General features: G+C 40.8%; 1 protein-coding gene and 1 pseudogene across 2 annotated transcripts in view; both read left to right on the top strand.

Annotated features, from left to right (window-relative positions):
* Positions 1 to 716: 716 nt before the first annotated feature.
* ACADL (acyl-CoA dehydrogenase long chain) overlaps positions 717 to 25,750 on the top strand; it is a 44,123-nt gene continuing 19,089 nt past the window's right edge. The window contains exons 1-8 of one of the 2 annotated variants that reach the window (XM_069578236.1): positions 717 to 1,035; positions 10,373 to 10,528; positions 11,574 to 11,711; positions 14,757 to 14,921; positions 15,240 to 15,306; positions 21,141 to 21,305; positions 21,957 to 22,058; positions 22,757 to 22,870. In XM_069578236.1, coding sequence (XP_069434337.1) covers positions 959 to 1,035; positions 10,373 to 10,528; positions 11,574 to 11,711; positions 14,757 to 14,921; positions 15,240 to 15,306; positions 21,141 to 21,305; positions 21,957 to 22,058; positions 22,757 to 22,870 — 984 coding nt within the window. In that variant the 5' untranslated portion in view covers positions 717 to 958. The remainder of the gene's footprint in view (positions 1,036 to 10,372; positions 10,529 to 11,573; positions 11,712 to 14,756; positions 14,922 to 15,239; positions 15,307 to 21,140; positions 21,306 to 21,956; positions 22,059 to 22,756; positions 22,871 to 25,750) is intronic. The other variant, XM_069578237.1, reaches the window with a different exon arrangement.
* Positions 13,792 to 14,692, top strand: LOC138434174 (small ribosomal subunit protein eS6-like; annotated as a pseudogene).

Here is a 25,750-nt window from a genome sequence, read left to right as displayed (position 1 = left end):
GAATAAAGGGAAGGGAAGGATAAATTGGGAGATTGATGTTGACACAGACACACTACTATATATAAAATAGGTGAGTTTTGGAAAACAAAAAATAAATAAAATCGATAACTAATAAGGCCCACTATATACCACCTGGAACTCTACTCTGTAATGACCTATATGAGAAAAGAATTTTTAAACGAGTGGATACATGTATATGTATAATTAATTCACTTTGCTATGCAGCAGAAACACAGCCTTGTAAATCAACTATACCCAAATAAAATGTTTTAAAAATGAAATATAAGGTACACAAATTTTGAACTGGTATGTTGTGTACTAGCCTGGAGGACAACCCACGCCAGTATTCTTGCCTGGAGAATCCCATGGACAGAGGCACCTGGCGGGCTACAGTCCATAGCGTCGCAAAGGGTCAGACAGGACTGAAGCGACTTAGCACGCAGGCACTTTGTGCACCTGACACTAATACTGTAAATCAACTACTTCAATTAAAAAATAATAATAATAAGGGTAAAAAATCCTAAAAAGGAAAAGAAAAGGTACTCCACGTAAGTTTGTGAGTTTGTGTTTGGGTGTATTCCTGAGGCTCCAGAAGTTACACCGGTTCCTCAAAGCGGTTCAGAACACTGATAACTGCTTAGATACACAACGCTGCAGGAAGAAGTAACAATTTCCGGCTTGGCGTCTTTCCTTTGGTAAGATTCCAGGGGCGGGGCGGGGGAGTGTGTCCCAACGCTGCTCGACTCACCACCGCAGGCACTGGGGATAGGAGATCGCAGACACCACTCCGGAATACGCTCAGGGTGCAGGTATCAGGGAGGCTGCGCAAAGCTTTTCGGGCGGGACTGCCCCGGGGGAAGGTTCAGGGATAGTCCCTTGGGCCGGCCCTGGCCCTGCGCGCTCTGAGTCCCGAGGAGAAGTGTCCGTTGCCCCTCCGGCAGCCCTCGCTGTCCCAGCCATGGCCACGCGCCTCCTCCGCGGGACCCTGCGCCTGTGGGGTGGCCGCGCTGCACCGTGCCTGCCACCGGCCTCGAGGTGAGTGCCGGCTGAGCTCCAGCTAGTCCGGCCCCGGGGCTGCAGGGCCGGGCGACGACCCGCACACCACTCCTGGGGGCTGGAAACCCGGCGGCCGCGCTCTCGGGGCCGGCGGTCTCGCCACCAGGGGCTGTGGCTGAGCTGTGGGGGCGAAAGTGGGTGGGAGAAGAGGCTGGACCTTGCCCCTGGACTCCCAGAACCTGGTGGGACCCACGGCGGTTAGCAGGGCGGGCGCCGGCCTAGCAGCCTCAAAGGGAGCACAGCCAAAGACGGCGGGAGGCGCGGGGGGATCCCCCAATACTCCTGTGGCTCCAGTCTAGCCCGTCTGAATACGAGGGCCGCAACTGGCACTGTGTCTGCGTTTCCTAGAGTTCTTACGAAGCGTCGACGCACCCTCGGTCACAGTTGGCAAGAGTTCGAGGCGTGACGTCTGATCCAATTAGATCTGTGCCAGAAGGCACAGCCAACTTGTGAACTTGTGAGGGGGACTTTCACTGCCTCCCAGATCTCTAGAAAAGAAAGCACATGCAGCGATGCTGGCCTAGAGAAGACACCCCAGGACAGGAAAAGACCTGGTGATGGCCGCATTAGATAAGGAAATTAACATAAGACTTAACAAATCCTTTAGTAAGTTAAATGCATGGGAATTAATGGAGAAAGTTTCTAAGTGACCAAAAGCTTCCAGTACCGGCTGACACCTCAAATACAGTCATTGGATAAATAAACTGGAAGCACTTGTTTACTTATTCATTCCCTATGTAAAAAAAGTGACACGATGAATAAATCAACTTATGGCGGCATTATGGCGCAGTGGTGAAGAATCCGGCCCGCCAGTGCTGGAGAGGTGGGCTACAGTCCATGGGGTGGCAGAGAATCAGATGGGACTGCACACAAACACAAGATGCTGTGGAAATGGAAACAAATTTCCTGCTGCTCCTGGGGAGGGCTGGGAAGGCTTCATGGAGGAGTAACTTTACTTTTCGAAACACATACTTTTCTAAGCTCTCCCCCAAACTTCATAAGACAGTGATGCTCAAAGTTTTGGATTTTAAGCTTTGTTGTTTAGTCGCTAAGTCTGTCAGACTCTTTGTGACCCCAGGGACTAGCCTGCTGGGCTCCCCTGTCCATGGGATTTCTCTGGCTACAATACTGGGGTGGGTTGCCATTTTCATCTTTAGGGCATCTTCCCCACCCAGGGATTGAACCCAGATCTCCTGCTTGGCAGGCAGATTCTTTACCACTGAGCCACCTGCAAAGCCTGCTGTGAAAATGAGAGGGCCTCAAAGATCTTTTGTTTACCTCAGTGTTATCTATGGACATTGATGTCAACAGATATTTACAAAACTGGGAAATATTTTTTTAATGTACCAAAAATGTTTATTCTCACATCTGATATCGAATCTGTGGCTCCAAGTAATATGTCACAATTTTGAGAATAAAATGTCCCATTGTCTTCATTCTTTGGAAGTCTTCAGTCACAAAATTACACCTTATTTTCATAGCAAGATAAGGGAATTAGGTTAGAAGGGGATTAAGGAGTTACACTGATGATAAAAGGGGAGCACTTTTCTGAGCATTGCTTCTTGGCCTTTTGGCTAAGATCAAGTGGTGGCTCAGACGGAAAGCGGCTGTCTACAATGTGGGAGACCTGGGTTCGATCCCTGGGTCGGGAAGTTCCCTGGAGAAGGAAGTGGGAACCCACTCCAGTACTCTTGCCTAGAAAGTCCCATGGACGAAGGAGCCTGGTGTCCATGGGGTCGCAAAGAGTTGGACACGACTGAGCGACTTCACTTTTCACATCCTTTCAGATTAGTTTACAGAAGTAGTGACAGAACCATGATTTCAGTGAAAATCAACATAAGTTATACCTTAAAAAAAAAATCAGTTCAGAAATACTAGGTATTAGACAAGCATGCAAAATTCGAAAATGTGAAATTTTACAAATATTTAGTTCACATAAAATAGCTCATTACATGTTAACATAAATAACATTTTTACAAAAAGCAACTTTTCCACAAAGAAAAAAGTGAGAAGAGTGACATTGTTTTGCATTTTTATAGATCCCTTAAAATCTGGCTTAATAGAAGACAGTCTGATTTTCTTTTTTTAAACTTTTTATTTTATATTGGCATATAGCCAATTAGCAATATTATGATAATTTCAGGTGGACAGCAAAGGGACTTAGCCATACATATACATGTATCCATTCTCCTCCAAACTTCTCTCCCATATCAGTCAATCAGTTCAGTCGCTCAGTCATGTCTGACTCTTTGGGACCCCATGGACTGCAGCACACCAGGCTTTCCTGCCCATCACCAACTCCTGGAACTTGTTCAAACGCATGTCCATTGAGTCAGTGATGCCAACCAACCATCTCATCCTTTGTCTCCCCCTTCTCCTCCTGCCTTCAATCTTTCCTAGCATCAGGGTCTTTTCCAGTGAGTCAGTTCTTCACATCAGGTGGCCAAAGTATTGGAACTTCAGCTTCAGCATCAGTCCTTCCAATGAATATTCAGGACTGATTTTCTTTAGGATTGACTGGTTTGATCTTGCAGTCCAAGGGACTCTCAAGAGTCTTCTCCAACACCACAGTTCAAAAGCCCCTCCCATATAGACTGCCTCTAACGCTGAGCAGATTTCCCTGTGCTATGTATGGTAGGTCCTTGTTGGTTATCCATTTAAAATATAGCAGTCTACATGTTGATCACAAACTCCCTGCCTATCCCTTCCCCCATCCTTCCCCCAAACATTCCCCTTCCTAAGTTTCTTCTCTTAAGTCTGTAAATTAAGATTGCCTGATTTTCCTACCTGCTTCTTCATTGTCTATTGTGATGTTGTTTTGGTTGAATGGATGGGAAGAATGAGCTTCCCAGGTGGTGCTAGTGGCTAAGAACCCGCCTGCCAAAGCAGGAGATGTAAGAGACACAGGTTCGATTCCTGAGTCGGGCAGATCCTCTGGAGAAGGGCGTGGCAACCCATTCCAGTATTCTTGCCTGGAGAATCCCATGAACAGAGGAACCTGGAAGGCTACAGTCTATAGAATCACATGGAGTTGGACACCACTGAAGCAACTTAATACACACATAGGAAGAATATTGGAACAAAGAGGACCTGAGGGACCCTCTAAGTAGGTCAGAGGCTCTAGTTTTATTATAACAGGTGTCGACCAGAAAATACAGTCACAATCCGAAAGAGAGTTATTTTATGCGGTGGAAATGTTTAGGACTCCAAGCCTGGGAGACAGCCTCTCAGAAGCTCTGAGAAAACTGCTCCAAGGAGGCAGGAGTCAGGCTATATACAAGTTTGCAACAAAGACAGACGGCAGTCTGAACATCAAAGATCAGGTATCAAATTAAGGAATTTAGCATTCTGTGTATGGGAAGAGGCAAGCCTCTGGGCTCAGTGAATTCATCCCTTCATATGCACCTCAGCCTTCTGGGGCCAGTCCTGTTTCCTGTTCGCCTTACTTCTTGCATTCCCCCAGCTCCTCAGCAGTCACTGTGGGGGGATGGCAGCATCTGCTGGATCTCTATTTGGGGAGCTCTCTTTCACTTTTGGAGGCCAGAAATCGCCGATGGCTGTGACATTTCTTGTTGATTAATATGGCAGGAGATATTTTCATTTCACACAGGCTTCTTAAACTTTAACGTGCATGTGAATCATTTAGGATAAAATATTAAAATACAGTTAGGCCTGAACAGCATGTGTTTGAACTTCGAGGGCACACTTACATGAGAATTTTTTTCAGTAGTAAATACTACAGTACTACACAGTCTTTGGTTGCTTGAATCTGAGGATGCAGAACTGTGCTCTGGAGGAATCTCAGTAATGGAGAGCTGACGATGGGGTACACGTGGACTGTGTGAAGGTTGGGTGTCCCTCACTCCTATGTTGTTCACAGGTCAAGTATGCTGACTGATTCAATAGGCCTTGGATGAGGCCTGAAATTATGTATTTATCACCAGCTCCCAAGCTGAAGGTACTGGTGGAGACTGTCTCCCTTCTTTTATAATGTAAATGAGGCTTAAAAAAATTATGATAATAATAATTAGAGCCTAGCCATTAGATTAGAGGCAGTTTAATGCATTAGGAAAACAATGAACAATTTATTTAGTACATATTTCCTGGTTTTTGTGGGGAGAAAAGGGGCCAATATATTTAGTACTGGTCCCTTGGTCTTGGAAAAAAATGAATATTCCAAAAACTTACGGGCCAGGTGTTTTGATTTTCTTCCCCCTGCATATTCTGTTTTGAAAACTTTTGACTGATCTGAAAGTACACTTTGTTCTTTGTAAGTGTACCTGAACGTATTCTTGGTGCTTTCTGGCACTTCTGTCACTTTCTGTCACTAGTAATATATACTAGGACACTTTGTACTAGTATACTAGTACACTAATGTGTACTCGTAAGTGTACCTGAAAGTACTCTTTGTTCTTTCTGGTACTTCTGTCACTTTCCTGTGTCTTAGTGTGTTTTATTTAGAAATGTTCCAAAGATTTCCTTTATGTTACGTGGTATATACAATTTTAAGATCCAGAAAGACCCAAATATAAATTCCACTCTATTATTTAGTAATCATGCTGACAAATGATTCAGTGTCTTCAAGTCTCAGTACCCTAGTCTCAGCACATTTTTTCCCTTGAGGAAAAATCCCAAGTATGGACCAAAACATTATGTATTATAAAGAAATTGGAACCAATCCTTTCAGTAGAGAATGAAGTAGATTTTATTCTCTCTATTGCTGTAATATTACAGTGGTGTGCAAGACCTTTGCTTACTATTGTATCCCAAGTTGTCTGAATGGTTCCTATTGCCTGAATGGTACATATTACACACTCAGAAAGTATTTGCTGGCTATATTAATAAATAAGCTATTGAAAATGATGCTTTGGAAGACAAAGTAGCAAACTAGAAAAATATCAGTGAACATAAACAGCAGACCAGGTATAACAATTGTACTATTAAATGTTCTCAACTAAAGGTTATCGCTTAAAAGATATCTCAGATTGTATTAACAAATAAGCCTCAACTAAGAGCCACTTGCTTATAATCAGTTCAGTTCAGTTCGGTCGCTCAGTCATGTCCGACTCTTTGCGACCCCATGAATCACAGCACGCCCGGCCTCCCTGTCCATCACCAACTCCCGGAGTTCACTCAGATTCACATCCATCGAGTCCGTGATGCCATCCAGCCATCTCATCCTCTGTCATCCCCTTCCCCTCCTGCCCCCATCGCTCCCAGCATCAAAGTCTTTTCCAATGAGTCAACTCTTCACATGAGGTGGCCAAAGTACTGGAGTTTCAGTATCATTCCTTCCAAAGAAATCCCAGGGCTGATCTTCAGAATGGACTGGTTGGATCTCCTTGCAGTCCAAGGCACTCTCAAGAGTCTTCTCCAACACCACACTTCAAAAGCATCAATTCCTCGGCACTCAGCTTTCTTCACAGTCCAATTCTCACATCCATACATGACCACAGGAAAAACCATAGCCTTGACTAGACGGACCTTAGTCGGCAAAGTAATGTCTCTGCTTTTGAATATACTATCTAGGTTGGTCATAACTTTTCTTCCAAGGAGTAAGCGTCTTTTAATTTCATGGCTGCAATCACCATCTGCAGTGATTTTGGAGCCCCCAAAAATAAACTCTGACACTGTTTCCACTGTTTCCCCATCTATTTCCCATGAAGTGATGGGACTGGATGCCATGATCTTCGTTTTCTGAATGTTGAGCTTTAAGCCAACTTTTTCACTCTCCTCTTTCACTTTCATCAAGAGGATTTTTAGTTCCTCTTCACTTTGTGCCATAAGGGTGGTGTCATCTGCATACCTGAGGTTATTGATATTTCTCCCGCCAATCTTGATTCCAGCTTGTGTTTCCTCCAGTCCAGCGTTCCTCATGATGTACTCTGTGTAAAAGTTAAATAAGCAGGGTGACAATATACAGCCTTTACGTACTCCTTTTCCTATTTGGAACCAGTCTGTTGTTCTATGTCCAGTTCTAACTGTTGCTTCCTAACCTGCATACAGATTTCTTAAGAGGCAGGTCAGGTGGTCTGGTATTCCCATCTCTTTCAGAATTTTCCAGTCGTTATGATCCACACAGTCAAAGGCTTTGGCATAGTCAATAAAGCAGAAATAGATGTTTTTCTGGAACTCTCTTGCTTTTTCCATGGTCCAGCGGATGTTGGCAATTTGATTTCTGGTTCCTCTGCCTTTTCTAAAACCAGCTTGAACATCAGGATGTTCACGGTTCATGTATTGCTAAAGCCTGGCTTGGAGAATTTTGAGCATTACTTTACTAGCATGTGAGATGAGTGCAATTGTGCAGTAGTTTGAGCATTCTTTGGCATTGCCTTTCTTTGGGATTGGAATGAACACTGACCTTTTCCAGTCCTGTGGCCACTGCTGAGTTTTCCAAATTTGCTGGCATATTGAGTGCAGCACTTTGACAGCATCATCTTTCAGGATTTGAAATAGCTCTACTGGAATTCCATCATTTCTACTAGCTTTGTTCGTAGTGATGCTTTCTAAGGCCCACTTGACTTCACATTCCAGGATGTCTGACTCTAGATGAGTGATCACACCATCATGATTATCTGGGTCATGAAGATCTTTTTTGTACAGTTCTTCTGTGTATTCTTGCCACCTCTTCTTAATATCTTCTGCTTCTGTTAGGTCCATATCATTTCTGTCCTTTATCGAGCCCATCTTTGCATGAAATGTTTCCTTGGTATCTCTAATTTTCTTGAAGAGATCTCTAGTCTTTCCCATTCTGTTCTTATAATAGGTAAGCCTAAAGCAAAATGACACAATATACATATTAGTGTATTAATCAGCACAGACTTCCATAACCAAATGCTGTAGACTAGGTGGTTTAAACAACAGAAATCTATTCCTCATAATTCTAGTGGCTGAATAGTCCAAAATCAAGATACTGGCCAGTTCATTTCCTGGTCAGAGCCATCTTCCTGGCCCGTTGTTGTTCAGTCATTCAGTCATGTCCGACTCTTTGCAACCCCATGGACTGCAGCATGCCAGGCTTCCCTGTCCTTCACCATCTCCCGGAGCTGGCTCAAACTCATGTGCGTTGAGTCAGTGACGCAGTCCAACCATCTCACCCTCTGTCGTCCCCTTCTCCTCCTGCCTTCAGTCTTTCCCAGCATCAGGGTCTTTTCCAGTGAGTTGGCTGTTTGCATCAGGTGGCCAAAGTATTGGAGCTTTAGCTCAGCATCAGTCCTTCTAATGAATATTCAGGACTGATTTCCTTTAGGATTGACTGGTTTGATCTCCTTGCAGTCCAAGGGACTCTCAAGAGTCTTCTTCAACACCACTGTTCAAAAACATCAGTCCTTTGGCACTCAGCCTTCTTTATGGTCCAACTTATGAATCTCTGTCCATAGTTCTTCAGGCACTCTGTCTATTAGAGCTAATTCCTTGAATCTATTTGTCACTTCCACTGTATAATCATAAGGAATTTTATTTGGGTCATATCCGAATGGCCTAGTAGTTTTCCCTATTTTCTTCAATTTAAGTCTGAATTTTGCAATAAGGAGTTCATGATCTGAGCCACAGTCAGCTCCTGGTCGTTTTTCCTACTGTATAGAGCTTCTTCATCTTCAGCTGCAAGGTCTATAATCAATCTGATTTCAGTATTGACCTGATTTCCTGGCCTATAGACAGCCCCCTTCTCCCTTTGTCCTCACTAGACCTTTCCTATGTGCACACAGAACTGTATCTCTCTCTTCTCCTTCTTACAATGTAAGTCTAGCTTCTTGGCTTAGATTCCAGCTTTAGGACCTCATTGAACTGTAATTACCTCCTCAAAGCCATATCTCCAAATACCATTACATTGGGAGTTTGAGCTTCAACATATGAATTGGGTTGAAGGGAGGGAAGCGAGTGCAATTTAGTCCATTGCATTTCAGTTCATTGCATTAAGCAAAGACAAAAATAGCCCACTTCAGGGGAAAAAAAGAAATGCCTAATTGCCAATAAAGAAGACTTAGTCTTTTCTGGACTAAGAAGAAGAGGAAGAAAGAGGAAAAGGAAGGAAAGGATAGGATCAGATCAGAGTCTAAATAAGGAAGAGAGAAATCCAAAACAGTATCATGCAAAACAGAAAAATACTTTTGGACAGTATTCAAATATACGATAAAAAGTTTTTTTAGATGTGAGCTCAAAAGGTACAAAGTGATACACAGAGTTTTGAAATCTTTTTAGGTGTACCCCTAAGGAGAGGGGAGATCTGAATTCAGACCATTTAACAAAAGGAACTACAGAGATGTCTTTTTTGAAGCCTGGTATGGGGCACTGCAGGGAGATGAAAGGCCAGTTTCCAAAGATCTTGAATAATTCTGGACTAATCCCTACAGAGACTAGTGGGCATTGTGATATCGCTTTACAGTTAGGTTGTAATGTAGCAATAAAAATCAACACGATCCTGCTGATGTATGGCAAAAACCATCACAGTATTGTAAAGTAATTATCCTCCAATTAAAATTAATTAATCAATTAAAAAATCATCACAGTTTGCATGTTATATACCTGCCATTTGAAATTGTATAATTCTGGATAAAATATTGATGGGGATTACATTATTTTAAATACTGTACATTACATGAAAACATATCAATATTATTCTCCCTGATTTGCATAGGAGATTCCACATATAAGTGATGGCTCAGATGGTGGGGAATCTGCCTGCAATGTGGGAGACCCAGGTTCGATCCCTGGGTTAGGAAGATCCCCTGGAGAAGAGAACGGCTACTGGCTCCAGGATTCTTGCATGGAGAATCCCATGGAGAGAGTAGCCTGGCAGACCATGGAGTCGTGCAGAGTCAGACACCACTGAGCAACTGACTACATGATAATCATTATTCTATTGTACTATTTGAATTTTACATTATTCAGTTGACATCACGTAAATTTTACATTCTTTAATCAGTATCACATGACAGTGCTCATCTACCTCAGCTCACACATGTGATTAGTTCTAGGCACGATGTCGTCTTTATGGATTTGGAAGTAAAGTTTATATTGAATCAGGGTAAGCTACTTGTTAACCTCATCCAATGGAAGCAGATCCTAAAGTGGTTCTGCTCAAATCTGAACCAGTTTGTATGATTTCAGACTCTCTACTAGTCTCTAAAGTGCCTCGGGGGTGGGGTGGGGGGATGAGGGGGTGGGGGTGGGGGGATGAGGGGGTGGGGGTGGAGGGGAGTCAGAATTTTTTCCATGTTATCCTATAGAATTAATTTTCCATATTGTTCGATGACGTTAATTTGGATGTGAAGAGTAACCTTTGACTGAATTTTCTTAATGTGTTTGTATTTTTAAGATGTTCTCATTCTGGAGGTGAAGAGCGTCTAGAAACTTCTTCTGCTAAAAAATTAACAGATATAGGAACTAGAAGAATCTTCTCGTTACAGCATGACATTTTCCGGGAAAGTGTAAGGAAGTTTTTTCAAGAAGAAGTGATTCCTTTTCATGCAGAGTAAGTGGCACATTTTATTTTAAAGTAATACACATTAAATTCTGTAAATATCATTAAAAAAATAATAAAGTAATACACATTAGAAGTCCAAGAAGGACTGTTTTCTAGAATGCTCTTTGTTGTTTCATAGAAACAGTACTGTGTTCAGTGCTTTGTTAACATTTTTACCACTGTTCAATATAATAGGGTAAGGTTACGGGATTCTTCAACTAGTTCAAGAGCTTTCCTGGTAGCTCAGCAGGTAAAAATCCCTCCTGCCAATGTAAGAGACTCAGGTTCAATGGGTGCCCATTCCAGTATTCTTGCCTGGAGAACTGCATGGACAGAGGACCTTAGTGAACTAACTGTAAGCAACCCATCCGTGGTGTTGCAAAGAGTTGGACACAACGGAGCAGATATGCATGCATAAACTAGTTCAAAGCTTCTTAAATGAATTTTAAAGTACACAATTAAAAAATATATGATGGCTCTCCTGGTGGTCCAGTGGTTAAGACTTCATCTTCCAATGCAGGGGGTGCTGGTTCGATCCCTGGCTAAGGAGCTAGGATCCCACATGCCTTGTGGCCAAAGGACCAAAACATAAAACAGAAGCAATATTATAACAAACTCAACAAAGACTTTTAAAAATTAAAGCTATTTATTTGTTGACCTAAGACAAGTTGATTGCCTGTTATTTCTCTAGCAAAGAAAAAAATTCAGGATCAGCAGAGAATTGCAGTTCAGGGTCTGCAACCACGGCGATCTGTGTGCAAGCCCCACCCAAAGCAAGGAAAGGAGAACATATTCGTAGAGAGGAAAAGGAAGTTGGGAGGACTGGGATAAACACAGAGTCCATGCCGTTTCAGTGGCTGAGCCCTTGCTGGGAAAAAGGAGTCTTTCTTATTCCTGTCGGGCCCTACTATTGTCACAGAGTATGAGAGCATCCCCTTTATTATCTTAAATTAAGGGACCATTCCTGCTCAAAATCATTCATAAATTCAAATTGTAGCCATTTAAATAATATGAAAACACCTTTTCTGATATTAAAATGTTTTGTTATTTGCAGATGGGAGAAAGCTGGAGAAGTAAGTAGGGAGCTTTGGGAAAAAGCTGGAAAACAAGGACTGCTTGGTATCAATATTGCAGATCACCATGGTGGCATTGGGGGGGACTTGTATTCATCAGCTATTGTTTGGGAGGAGCAGTAAGTATGAAAACATTTGAAGTTGAGTCTTGTTTTGTTATCTCTCCTTTCTGAGATGATTTTAAAATGATTTCTAATCTTCTTACAAGATTGAAAATCTCCTTTTTAAGTTGATAAAGTAGTGGCTTCATTTCTAATTGACCCATGTGACTGTTTCAGAGATTTCAGTTGATAAATGAGGAAAAGATTTGAACCATCAATTCATCAAAAAAGAAATGCAAATAGCTTTTTAAATGAAAAAGTTTACCCTTTCTACCAATCAGATAGAAATTAAGTTATATCCCAGGGACAGGGGAGCCTGGTGGGCTGCCGTCTATGGGGTCGCACAGAGTCGGACACAACTGAAACGACTTAGCAGCAGCAGCAGCAGCACCAGAGATATATCATTTTGAGTACAAAAGGTAGTCCAAATGAAAAGTCATAATACCCAGTGCTGACAAGCTTGCAGGTAAAAGTGACTCATATACTCTTGGTAGCATTATATATTGGAGCAATAAGTGCTTTGGTGATTAAAATCATGGCTACATAAAAAATGAAAATATTTCTACTCTTTGGATGCCATTTTGGGGAATTTGTCGTTAGGAAATAATTTATTAGAAAAAAAATAACAGCTATGTACAAACATCATTGCCTTGTTAGATTATAATCCCCCAAATTTGGAAGCAATCTAAGTATATGGCAGTGGGAGAATGAATAAGGATATCTGTGCCATGACCACAGCTGTATTCAGTTAGTTCAGTCACTCAGTCATGTCCTACTCTTTGTGACCCCATGGACTGCAGCATGCCAGGCTTCCCTGTCCATCACACACTCCCAGAGTTTACTCAAACTCATGTCCATTGAGTCGGTGATGCCATCCAGCCATCTTATCCTCTGTCATCCCCTTCTTCTTCTGCCTTCAATTTTTCCCAGCATCAGGGTCTTTTCCAATGAGTCAGATCTTCACATCAGGTGGCCAAAGTATTGGAGTTTCAGCTTCAGCATCAGTCCTTCCAATGAATATTCAGGACTGATCTCCTGCAAGGATGTACCTCCCTGGTGGCTCAGATGGTAAAGCATCTGTCTACAATGTGGGAAACCCGGGTTCGATCCCTGGGTTGGGAAGATCCTCTGGAAAAGGAAATGGCAATCCACTCCAGGACTATTGTCTGGAAAATCCCATGGGCAGAGGAGCCTGGTAGGCTACAGTCCATGGGGTCGTAAAGAGTCGGACACAACTGAGCGACTTCACTTCACTTCACTTCACTTCACTTCTTCACTTCACTTCACTTCTTCACTTCACTTCACTTATCTCCTGCAAGGATCACCTTGCAGTCCAAAGGACTCTCAAGAGTCTTCTCCAACACCACAGTTCAAAAGCATCAATTCTTCATCTCTCAGCTTTCTTTATACTACAACTCTCACATCCATACATGACCACTGGAAAAACCGTAGCCTTGACTAGATGGACCTTTGTTGGCAAAGTAATGTCTCTGCTTTTTAATATGCTATCTAGGTTGGTCATAACTTTTCTTCCAAGGAGCAAGCGTCTTTTAATTTCATGGTTGCAATCACCATCTGCAGTGATTTTGGAGCCCCCAAAAATAAAGTCAGTCACTGTTTCCACTGTTTCACAGTCTATTTTCCATGAAGTGAGGGACCCTGATGCCATGATCTTAGTTTTCTGTATGTTGAGCTTTAAGCCAAATTTTTCACTCTCCTCTTTCACTTTCATCAAGAGGCTCTTTAATTTTTCTTCGCTTTCTGCTGTAACTGTAGTGTCATTTGCATATCTGAGGTTATTTATATTTCTCCCAGCAATCTTGATTCCAGCTTGTGCTTTATCCAGCCCAGCATTTCTCATGATGTACTCTGTGTATAAGTTAAATAAGCAGGGTAACAGTATAGAGCCTTGATGTACTCCTTTCCCAATTTGGAACCAGTCTGTTGTTCCATGTCCAGTTCTAATACAGCTGTATTAGAAATACATATATCCTTATGGCAAAGGTCATTTGCTAAAATGAATATAATTACTATGTTTAGGGTAATACAGTTGTAGGTGGTAAATTTTTTTTAATTATCTTTTAATTCATTAAATAAGTGATCATTGAGCTCTGCTAGGGCACTGTTATTATGTTAGAGCCAAAAATTAAAAGGTTAGCAAAAACAAAGAGAGAAAACCTTCAGGAACTTCATGGTTTTGCGAGGAGACAAGCTATCAGCACATAATATGATAAGGGTTTGGTACTGCCCTTTGAACAACTATTTCCTGGCCACTGGCTGCCAGAAACATATTGAAGTGGATGATGAATGAAGACTTCAACAAAAACTTCATACCTTTTGTGAGAAATGTATGGCCACAGACACTGACACTCTAGGTGAAGGGTTATGTGGTCCAAGTCGGTAGGAATGACAAACAGGGTTTCCCATGAAGCAAGGTGTCTTGACCCATGACCAAGTCGGCCTGCTGCTTAGTGAGGGGCATTCCTGGTATAGACTGAGGAAGACCAGGGGAAGAAAGAGCACATCTGTACGGGTTTGCATTGTGGATGCCAATCTAAATGTTCTCGATATGGTCATTGAAAATAGGGAGAAGGGTATTCCTGGACTCACTGTTGTGCCTCATCCCCTAGGGCCCAAAAGAGCTAGCAGAATCCGAAAACTTTTTCGTCTCTTTAAAGAGGATGATGCCCACCCGTATGTTGTGAGAAAGCCTCTAAACAAAGAAGGTTAGAGACCCAGGACCAGAACACCCAAGATTCAGTGCCTGTTACTCCCCGTGTTCTGCAACACAACCATCGGCATATTGCTCTGGAGAAACAGCAAACTAAGAAAAAGAAGGGAGAGGTTACAGAATATGATAAACTTTTGGCCAAGAGAATGAAGGAGGCCAAAGTAAAATGCCCAGAGATGTTCTAAGAGTAACAAATGAATAAGATCAGACATAAAAAAAAAAAAAAGACCTTCTAGTACTTGTTGTTTTCTAATTAAGAATCAGAGGAACTAAAAAGAGAAAAAAATAACTGTGTTGTGCTTTAAATTGTCTTCTCTTTTTTCCTTTCTAAGAGCATATTCAAATTGTACAGGCCCAGGTTTTAGTCTTCATTCAGATATCGTCATGCCCTATATTACAAAGTATGGTTCAGAAGAACAGATTAAGCACTTCATCCCCAAGATGGTTGCAGGGAAATGTATTGGTGCCATAGCAATGACAGAGCCTGGGGCTGGAAGGTAAATCAACTTTTGGTTGGTTTTGAAATCTCAGAAGCAAGGCCCTAACCACAAATATGAATGAGTATAGATCTTGTTATGCTCTGTAAAAATCAGGCCACTCTATGAATCTCAATCAAATATTCATTTGTATAAACAGTTTAGAATATATCAGACATGATTTTTCAGTGCATTTGTGTGAACATTCCTAATATTAGTTAAATGTCAATTTTTATAATGGTGTAGCAATGTAAATTATCACAGTAGATACATAACAACATTTGCATAGTTTATTTTTTACCAATTAATGACTTTTTAAATCAATTATTTCAATTATAGTGATTTGCAAGGAATAAGAACAAATGCCAAAAAGGATGGAAGTGACTGGATTCTCAATGGAAGCAAGGTTTGTAAAGAATGGCTTCCATAACTCTCCTCTCTGGAGTCATGCTGTGGGTAACAAAGCCTTAAAGACTACTCATCACTGAGTCTTCTCAGATCTCTGATTCACATGGGAATTGTTTATTTGAGCTGGCACAGGAACTGAGCTGATTTGTTTTGGAGACAGTAAGAATTGTACAGCAGTCATATTACCTGGGATATATTCCTCTTCTTTGTTCTGTTTGCGTGTTCTCTCACTAATATGGAAAATGTTTTAGCTTCCAGGCAGCCTTTTTCAAACCAGAAAAAGAGAAGGTGAGGCTTACTTACATTGTCCAAATAGAGGACAAACAATAGTTAATGAATTTGATGTTGATGAACGATGAGGGGAAAGACTTCTTATAAATATCAAAAAGAGTTTCAAAAGATCTTAAGAGAAAAAGTATTTTTAATAGAATTTAAAAGCCCTTCAACCTTTCTGAGCATCACATCAATCCACTGATAGAATTGGAGAGCACCTGCGATTAAAATTATAGATAGGCTCAGAAGTAAATGTATCTTTTAGAGTCTCACACCACTGATGGCAGAGGTTTTTGTTTACCTAAATGGCACCCCACTCCAGTACTTTTGCCTGGAAAATCCCATGGATGGAGGAGCCTGGTAGGCTGCAGTCCATGGGGTCGCAGAGACGGACACGACTGAACGACTTCACTTTCACTTTTCACTTTCATGCATGGGAGAAGGAAATGGCAACCCACTCCAGTGTTCTTGCCTGGAGAATCCCAGGGACGGGGGAGCCTGGTTGGCTGCCGTCTATGGAGTGGCACAGAGTCGGACACAACTGAAGCGACTTAGCAGCAGCAAACCTGTGTCTAATATACACCCAGTAAAAATTTATTGATGACTGAGTGTTAAGTGAAGAAAAGGTATTCATTGTCTTCACTAAGGCTATCTTTCCAAAAGTTTCAAAGACTACTGAACAACTAAAATGTCTTTCAACATTTAAAAAAGTTTTATTAGGTTTTTTGTGTGTGTTTCTTTTTTTCTTTTTAAAAAATTTTTCGCTGCACCATGTGACATATGGGGTCTTAGTTTCACAACCAAAGATCACACCCATACCGCCTGCATTGGAAGCACAGAGACTTAACCACTGGACCGCCAGGGAAGACCAAAAATTTTCTTTTTTGTTTTCGACTAAGACCTTTGCGTTTGCAAAATCATAAGCTTGAATGTTGTGATGCTGTTAAATTGCTCTAAAGCTTTCTAAACATCCAGTTTCTGTACTTACATCATCAAGGATTAATAACAGTTTGTGGACTGACATCAGTTTGATGAACACATTTTGAGTAGCCAAGTTCTAAAGACCATTCCATTATCTAGTTTCATAATTAATTACTTTGGTTTTGGTTGCACTGAGTCTTTGCTGCTGTGTATAGGCTTTCTCTAGTTGCAGCGAGTAGGGGCTACTCTCTAGTTGTGGTATGTCAGCTTCTTGTCGTGGTGGCTTCTCTTGTTGCAGAACATGGGCTCCAGGCATACAAGGCTTCAGTAGTTGCAGCTCCTGGGCTCCAGAATGCAGGCTCAGCAGTTGTTGTATACGGGCCTTAGTTGCCCTATGGCATGAGGAATCTTCCTGGACCAGGGATAGAACCTGTGTACCCTGCATTGCCAGGCATATTATTAACCTTTGGACCACCAGGGAAGTCCACATAGTTATTATACAGAAAAACAATCTGCAGTATCAAAAACATTGGAAAATGTGTCCTACTTCTCACTTTTTGAGAAGCTGGTACGTATCATAAACTTTTAAAAGTTGGATTATGCCTGTAAGAAAAAGGAAATTCTCTTTTTGTAGACTATCTTGAATAACTGATGTTTTTCAAATGTGTCTGCTTTCTCAGTATCTTAGTCATGTCTGACACTTTGCGAACCATGGACCATAGCCCACCAAGCTCCTCTGTCCATGGAATTTTCCAGGCAAAAATACTGGAGCAGGTTGCCATTTCCTACTCCAGGGGATTTTCCTGACCCAGGGATTGAACCTGAGTCTCCTGCATCTCTTGCACTGGCAGGCAGATTCTTTACCACTGAGCCACCTGTTAATCTGAGTTATTTTTCTAAGGATTATAATAAACAGGTGCTAATTATTAATATGATACATAACCAATTAACTCTCTGCACAGAAAGGGCTTGTTTTGGTGGAAGAGTAGGGTATTTGGTCAAAAGTGAAATGGGAACTATGTTCTCCTAAGATTCCAACTTTCTAAGTCAGCCCAATCTTCTCAGTTAGACCCTTCTGTGGGAACCACCCAGGAAAATACCTGAGATTTTCAAAAAAAACTATTAGGCCTAGTAAAAAATTTAAAGGAAGCAGCAAGTAAGTAAATATATTACGTCAATAAGATGGCTTAATATATACCTACTAAAGCATCAATACAAACTTTTTAATTGTATAAGAAAATAATTGTATTAAGTGAAAAGATCAATAAACATTTAAATGAAATGTTTAGCTGGTAAAGAATCCACCTGCAATGTGGGAGACCTGGGTTTGATCCCTGGGTTGGGAAGATCCCCTGGAGAAGGGAAAGGCTACCCACTCCAGTATTCTGGCCTAGAGAAATTCATGGATTGTATGGTCTGTGGGGTTGCAAAGAGTCAGACATGACTGAGTGACTTTCACTTCATGCGTATAAAGTGTAAATATAGAATAATTTCAACTATATTAAAAGAAAAAAGATCAGAAAGGAATTTCTCAATGATATTTGTATGATGGCTTCATGGAGGATTTTTTTTCCCTTTTTCTTTGTAATACTGTATACTATCTACATCTGTAAAGAATGTTTGTTATAGGCATTCAATACCAAACAAAAAATAAATGATGCCCTCACTAGGGATAATCTCAGCCCCATAAAAAGTTTTGACTGTTTTAATTAAGAAAGAAGTCAAAGTGATCTCATACAAAGAGAATTCTCTTGTAATTTTATTAGAAAACAGGATCAGTCATGGTGGAAATGCTCACATTTTAAGTATTAGTAATATAAAAATAACAAACACTGGTTCAGAAATTCAACTGGTAACTGCATAGATGGTCTTTATTATTTAGACAGGTAGGAAATTGAGAGACCTAAATGGCTTTTGAGCAAGTTTCTCTACTGGAGAAACACTGTAGAAAAAAAAATATGTTTACCATGATGTGCACAATTTTTTTTGAGGAGTATGTTTTTCTCACTTTTTGAGTAAACATCCTTGAAGGCCTTCTATATGCCAAACCTTGTTCTAAGCACTGAAGATACATGCATAGAAAAGAGTTCCCACCCTCAAGGAACTACTAGAGATGTTGAGAGTTTTTAACTGTTATGTCACTTACAGCTATGCCATCACCAGTGCTTTCATTTGCTGTCATGCATGTACATAGCACTAACATCACTCCCATCTCCCATTATTGCTTAGTATCAGCACTCTGTATTTTAGAGATGAATCTTCTTATAAGAGGCATCGATGGTAGGTGATGAGAGTAACCAACACCATTTTATGCCTGTCCTGTTTCAAAGGGACAGAGACAGGATTAAATAATTTGTACAGAGTTTGACAGATACTAAGATCACTGCAGATGGTGACTGCAGCCATGAAATTAAAAGACACTTGTTCCTTGGAAGAAAAGCTGTGACTAACCTAGACAGCATATTAAAAAGCAGAGACACTACTTTGATGACAAATGTCTGGAGACTCAAAGCTATGATTTTTCTAGTAATCATGTATGGATGTGTGAGAGTTGGACCGTAAAGAAAGCTGTGTGCTGAAGAATTGATACTTTTGAACTGTGGTGTTGGAGAAGACTCTTGAGAGTCCCTTGGACAGCAAGGAGATCAAACCAGTGCATCCTAAAGGAAATCAGTCCTGAACATTCATTGGAAGGACTGATGCTGAAGCTGAAACTCCAATACTTTGGCCACCTGATCCAAAGAACTGACTCATTGGAAAAGACCCTAATACTGGGAAATATTGAAGTTAGGAGGATAAGGGGATGACAGAGGATGAGATGATTGGATGGCATTGCCAACTCGATGGACGTGAGTTTGAGCAAGCTCTGGGAGATGGTGATGGATAGGGAGGCTTGGCATGCTGTAGTCCATGATGTCACAAAGAATTGGACCAGACTGAGCGACTGAACTGAAAGATGGTAAATTTAGGATGTATAGAGCAGTTAATCCAGTCTGGGGAGTTTGGGGAGATTTTTTGTAGGAGGTGATGTCTGAACTTAGTGCAAGAAGAGTAGAATTCATTGTAGCAGAGTTGGAAAAGGGCCTCTCAAGCAGAGGAAACAAGATTTCTAAAGACACTTAGGTAAAAATGACCTCAGAACATTGGGGACAGCAAGTCATGCAGTAGATGTGACCTAAAACAAAGGAATGAGGAGAAAGTGGGATAAGAGATAAGGCTGGACTGGTAAGCTAGTGCCACTATGTGATGAACCCTGCTAAAAAAAAACCCTGAAAAAGTGTTGAAATCGATTAGAAAGAATTGTATGTCAAATTGAATATTATGTAGGATAATAACATGATTTATTGACCATTCACTGACATTAGGAAGGGGGCTTCCCAAGTGGCACAGTGGAAAAAAACCTGGCTGCCAATGCAGGAGACCTGGGTTCAGTCTCTGGGTTGAGAAGATCCCCTGGAGGAGGAAATGGCAACTCACTCCAGAATTTTGCCTGGAAAATTCCGTGGACAGAGGAGTCTGGTAGGCTACAACCCTTGGGGTCACAGAGTCTGACACAACTAAGTGCACATGTACATCGTACCCTGTCCTGGGGAAAACCAGACTGATACTCCGGATTAAAGAGGAGTAGAGGTAGGAAGAAGTATGTTCCTTGAATTATCAGATGGAACTATCAGAAGCAGGTGGATATTCAGGTCTGGAACCTAGCAAGAAATTCGGCTTAGATAAAGATTTGGAGTCATCAGCCTATGGATAGCAACTGAAGCTGTGGAAGCTACTGAGAGGACCGAGGAAAGATACAGAATGAGGAGGTAGTTGTTCATATTTACCTTGTGTATATTTGTCTTCTGGATATATATTTGATAAACTAATATCTTATTGAGTTTGTTGTTTTATCACTCCTTAATCAGTCCATGGACTCTACAGTCCATGGAATTCTTCAGGCCAGAATATTGGAGTGGGTAGCCATTCCCTTCTCCAGGGGAAATTCCCAACCCAGGGATCGAACCCAGGTCTGCCACATTGCAGGTAGATTCTTTACCAGCTAAGCCATCAGGGAAGCCCAAGAAGACTGGAGTGGGTAGCCTGTCCCTCCTCCAGCGGATCTTCCCAACTCAGGAATCGAACCAGGGTCTCCTGCATTGCAGGCAGATTCTTTACCAGCTGAGCTGCCAGGGAAGCCCTCCTTAATCAGTACCTTTCTTATCTATCATGAAATCAAAAACTGTGCCTTTTCAAAAACTGATAAATCTGAAAGTGCAAAAACTTCAATAGTATCATACCATTCAGAGTAGATTCCATGTTCTCATCTGAAGCTTCTTTCTAAAATACAGTGTATCATTTTTATAGATAATTTTTAGTTTAAATAGAACATAATAATCATTCATTATTATTGTTATTTACAATATTGATAGTGGGAAGAAAATGTATAGAATTCATTCTTTGAAACATTGAATAATTTCCCCTCATGTAATTGCCTCATGTATGAATAATCAACACTGCAACTATTTGGAGAGGTTACAGAGAGAGGTATAAACATGTTTTATTTGGTTTAGTTTTCTCAAATGTTTTTGCCCAGTCTTGACTTACACATGGACCTGAGTTATTGTGGAGCATCACAGAATACTTGGGGTTTTGCAGGTATTTGTCAGTAATGGGTGGCTGTGTGACACTGTGATCGTTGTAGCAGTCACAAATCGAGAGGCTCACTCTCCTGCCCATGGCATTAGCCTTTTTCTGGTGGAAAATGGAATGAAAGGATTTATCAAGGGACGAAAGCTAGATAAAATTGGACTAAAAGCCCAGGTAAGTCATAATACAAATTTGTTTTCATAATATAAATCATTTATAATATAAATATATTGTTTATATACAACTGAGTTTACTCAGTTATGCTTTATATGTAGAACTACGTATAGCACAATCATACCTTTCTTCCTATGCTGGATTCTTAAAATATGCTTTTTCAGAAATGATTGTGAAAATTTATTCCATTGTTTATGCAACTGTTGTCAGCAGTAGAAGTGAATTAGGATATTTTGAAAATCTGCTTTAGAACATTAACTGCCTAATAATACTGTCTATTTTTGAAATTGAATTATGAAATAACAGGAAATATTTTTTTCTACTACTTGGTAATTATTTAGTCATTTTTTTGTTACCAAAAAGAAAAACATGTTTTACTTGATATGCATTAGAAATCCTTAGTGCTCAATATCTACAGAACAGAACAGTATTAGAACTAGAATGACAGTGTATCACAGTGGGAAAGCCACTTTTAGAATCAGATAGACCTCGATTTGAATCCCAGGTTTACCACTTACTAATTGTGATCATTAACAACTTCATCTTGTCTGCCAATATGTTCTGTTTTCTGAATGGCAATACTAATCACCTCATCAGGTTCTTAGGAGATTTAAATGAGGTAATTCTGTACTCAATCGTATGATCCCTTAGGATACTGCAGAATTTTTCTTTGAAGATGTACGGTTGCCAGCAGGTGCCCTACTTGGAGAAGAGAATAAAGGTTTCCATTACCTCATGCAAGAGCTTCCACAGGTCAGAAGTATTAAAAGAATGTACCTTTTGATTAGGTGATGGACTGGAGTAGAATAATACAGGACTATATCAATCCATGCATACAAAATTTGTAATGTGGCCAGTCATTTGACTATAACTTGAAGTTGTAAAATATACATATATTTTATATATTATATATATTATTTATTTTTTATATATTATATATATGCATACAAAAATCATATGATTTTTGTAGACTGGACGTATGAATAAGAGAACTCAAGGATGTCCAAATAAAGCTTATAAGTGAGTCAGGAAAATAAGATTTTCAGTCCTATGATTCCTTCTTGGAATGATTTTAGTATTTTACCTGCAAGTCAAGAATTTTTAGCTCTCTGTAAGGAAATAGCCAAAATATTTGCCAAGTTCTTTTTTTTAAATAATACTCAAACAGCTTTGGAATTTCTTTTCTCATAAGTAAGTAAAGAGAAGAGGGAAATGAATTACTTATATATATCTGTATAAAGATAGTCATACATAAAGATAAAAGATTTTTTTAAGAGACTTATAGATGATCAAAATAGTTTTATAATCTTGGTGAGAGTCTTTTCTTATAAAGAGTTAAATAAATTAATCTTTAGGAGTTTTATAAAGATTATTTATGTGATTTATTGTCATTTAAATCATGTGAAAATCACTTGTGTAATTAGAGTAATTATCTAATTTGGGGACTATAGGAAAGGCTGATAATTTCCGAGACAGCAGTTTCAGCCAGTGAATTCATGTTTGAGGAAACCAGGGACTACGTTAAACAAAGAAAAGCTTTTGGGAAGACAGTTGCAGATTTACAGGTAAGCTTTTCATTGGTATTACGTAGTCTCATTTTCCCTGGCAGCTCAGCTACTAAAGAATCTGCCTGCAATGCAGGAGACCATGGTTCAATTCCTGGGTTGGGAAGATCTGCTGGAGAAGGGATGGGCTACCCACTCCAGTCTTCTTGGGCTTCCCTGGTGGCTCAGTTGGTAAAGAATCCACCTGCAATTTGGCAGACCTGGGTTTGATCCCTGGGTTGGGAAGATCTCCTGGAGAAGGGAAAGGCTAGCCACTCCAGTATTTTGACCTAGAGAATCCCATGGGCTGTATAGTCCATGGGGTCTCAAAGAGTCAGACATGACTAAGTGACTTTCACTTTCACATAGTCTCAATTTGCTCATCTGAAATATGTCTCAGCTAAACATGAATGTGGAGTAATTTTCACATAGATGATGTCAACTGAAAAATATGCACAATTTAAAAGTTGAGAATTCTGTTTTACTTGATGGACAAAGCTGAAGATGTGAGCCACAAAGACAGCCTCTTAGACAGCTCTGAGGGACTGATCCAAACAGGTAAGGGAGGAACCAGATATATAAGAGTTCTGTAACAAAACTCAGATAGTTGAAACATCCAAAGATTACAGTTAAAGAGAGTCAGATACTCAAGTTCATGAATTTATTGTTTTTCTCTGCAGGGAAGATGCAAGAGTCTGCACTCATTGAATCACTCCTTTGATATGCGCCTTAACCACCTAGGGCCAGTACCCTCTTCTCCACCCTGATTCCTTTCCAGGTGCACAGTTGAAGGCAGCTGCAGTGGCTGCTGGCTCGATGGCCACAGTATCCTTGGTTTACCCATATGGCTGGCAATGTTTTCCTCCACAATGTTACTAGAGTCCATGGAAGTGTGTGAAACCACTGAGGGAAAGAGTAGAGATTAAGACAAAAGAGGTTTCTAGGACAGAGTCCTGAGAAAACAATTATGAGATTTAAAGGCAGAATAGGAAATGAAGAGCCTACAGAGGCAATTGAGAATGGACTGCTAGGAGAGGGCAAGTCAGGCAAGTATTGTCACCAAAGCCAAGAGAAAAGAGGATTCCAAGTGGGCAGGAGCTCCTTAGGGGGAAAATAAGGTGAAGGTCTACAAGTGCCCACTGGACATAATGATACGGAGGTTATTTCGTTAGCGTCATTAATGGACTGGTGTAGTGTCAGATTGGTGTTAGACTAGTGTGGTGTCAGACCAGAGTGGATAGAGGAGTGAATGGAAGTGAGGACGTAAAAATGCTGGTGGTTGGCAACTGTTGAGAGAAGGGTTGGTAACTAGGAGGTGAGAAGAGAGGGTGGGGAGGGGAGTGAGGGAAGCATTTGGAGACCATGTGAAGTAAATGACAATTCTTAATTTCTGTTATTATTACTAGGATGAGAATGCTAGAGGTTATATTTTAATGCCTAGGGGATGGATTTAGTAAAGAGGGAAAGACTGCAGATATGGAAACCATAATTAACTGTATATGATCTTTGAGAAAGTGTGAGGGTATGGATGCCAAAGTGCGTTGAAAGATAGGCTTTCACATACTTGATAGGAAAGGCCTTTCTTCCATTGAAACAGGAAGAAAAGAGGAAAGAATGAGCAAGGGTCGCTCCTCAGTTCAGTTCAGTCTCTCAGTAAGGTCTGAATCTTTGAAACCCCATGCACTGAAGCACGCCAGCCTTCCCTGTCCATCACCAATTCCCATAGCTTGCTCAAACTCATGTCCATTGAGTTGGTGATGCCATCCAATTATCTCATCCTCTGTTGTCCCCTTCTCCTCTTGCCTTCAGTCTTTCCCAAAATCAGGGTCTTTTCTAATGAGTCAGTTCTTCACATAAAGTGGCCAAAGTACTGGAGTTTCAGCTTCAGCACCAGTCCTTCCAATGAATATTGAGGATTAATTTCCTTTAGGATAGACTGGTTTGATCTCCTTGTAGTCCAAGGGACTCTCAAGAGTCTTCTCCAATAGTTCAGTTCAGTTCAGTCATTCAGTTGTGTCCGAGTGCTTGTGACCCCAAGGACTACAGCACACCAGGCCTCCTTGTCCATCACCAACTCCCAGAGCTTGCTCAAACTCATGTCCATTGAGTTGGTGATGCCATCCAACCATCTCATCCTCTGTCATCCCTGTCTCCTCCCAGCTTCAATCTTTCTCAGCATCAGGGTCTTTTCTAATGAATCAGTTCCTCACGTCAGGTGACCAAAGTATTGAGTTTCAGCTTCAGCATCAATCCTTCCAATGAATGTTCAGGACTGATCTCCTTTAGGATGGACTGGTTGGATCTCCTTGCAGTCCAAGGGACTCTCAAGAGTCTTCTCCAACATCACAGTTCAAAAGCACAATTCTTCTGCACTCAGCTTTCTTTATAGTCCAACTCACACATCCATACATGACCACTGGAAAAACCATAGCTTTGACTAGACGGACCTTTGTTTGCAAAGTAATGTCTCTGCTTTTTAATATGCTATGATGGTCATAACTTTCCTCCCAAGGAGTAAGCATCTTTTCATTTCATGGCTGCAATCACCATCTGCAGTGATTTTGGAGCCCCCCCAAAATTAAGTCTGTCACTGTTTCCACTGTTTCCCCATCTATTTGCCATGAAGTGATGGGACCAGATGCCATGATCATAGTTTTCTGAATGTTGAGCTTTAAGCCAACTTTTTCACTCTCCTCTTTCACTTTCATCAAGAGGCTTTTTGTGTCTTCTTCACTTTCTGCCATAAGGATGGTGTCATCTGCATATCTGAGGTTATTGATATTTCTCCCAGCAATCTTGATTCCAGTTTGTGCTTCATCCAGCCCAGTGTTTCTCATGATGTACTCTGCTTATAAGTTAAATAAGCAGGGTGACAATATACAGCCTTGATGTACTCTTTTC

The sequence above is a fragment of the Ovis canadensis genome, chromosome 2 (genome assembly GCF_042477335.2).
Source record: "Ovis canadensis isolate MfBH-ARS-UI-01 breed Bighorn chromosome 2, ARS-UI_OviCan_v2, whole genome shotgun sequence".
Classification (NCBI taxonomy): Eukaryota; Metazoa; Chordata; class Mammalia; order Artiodactyla; family Bovidae; genus Ovis; species Ovis canadensis.
This window is presented reverse-complemented; position numbering and strand designations above follow the sequence as displayed.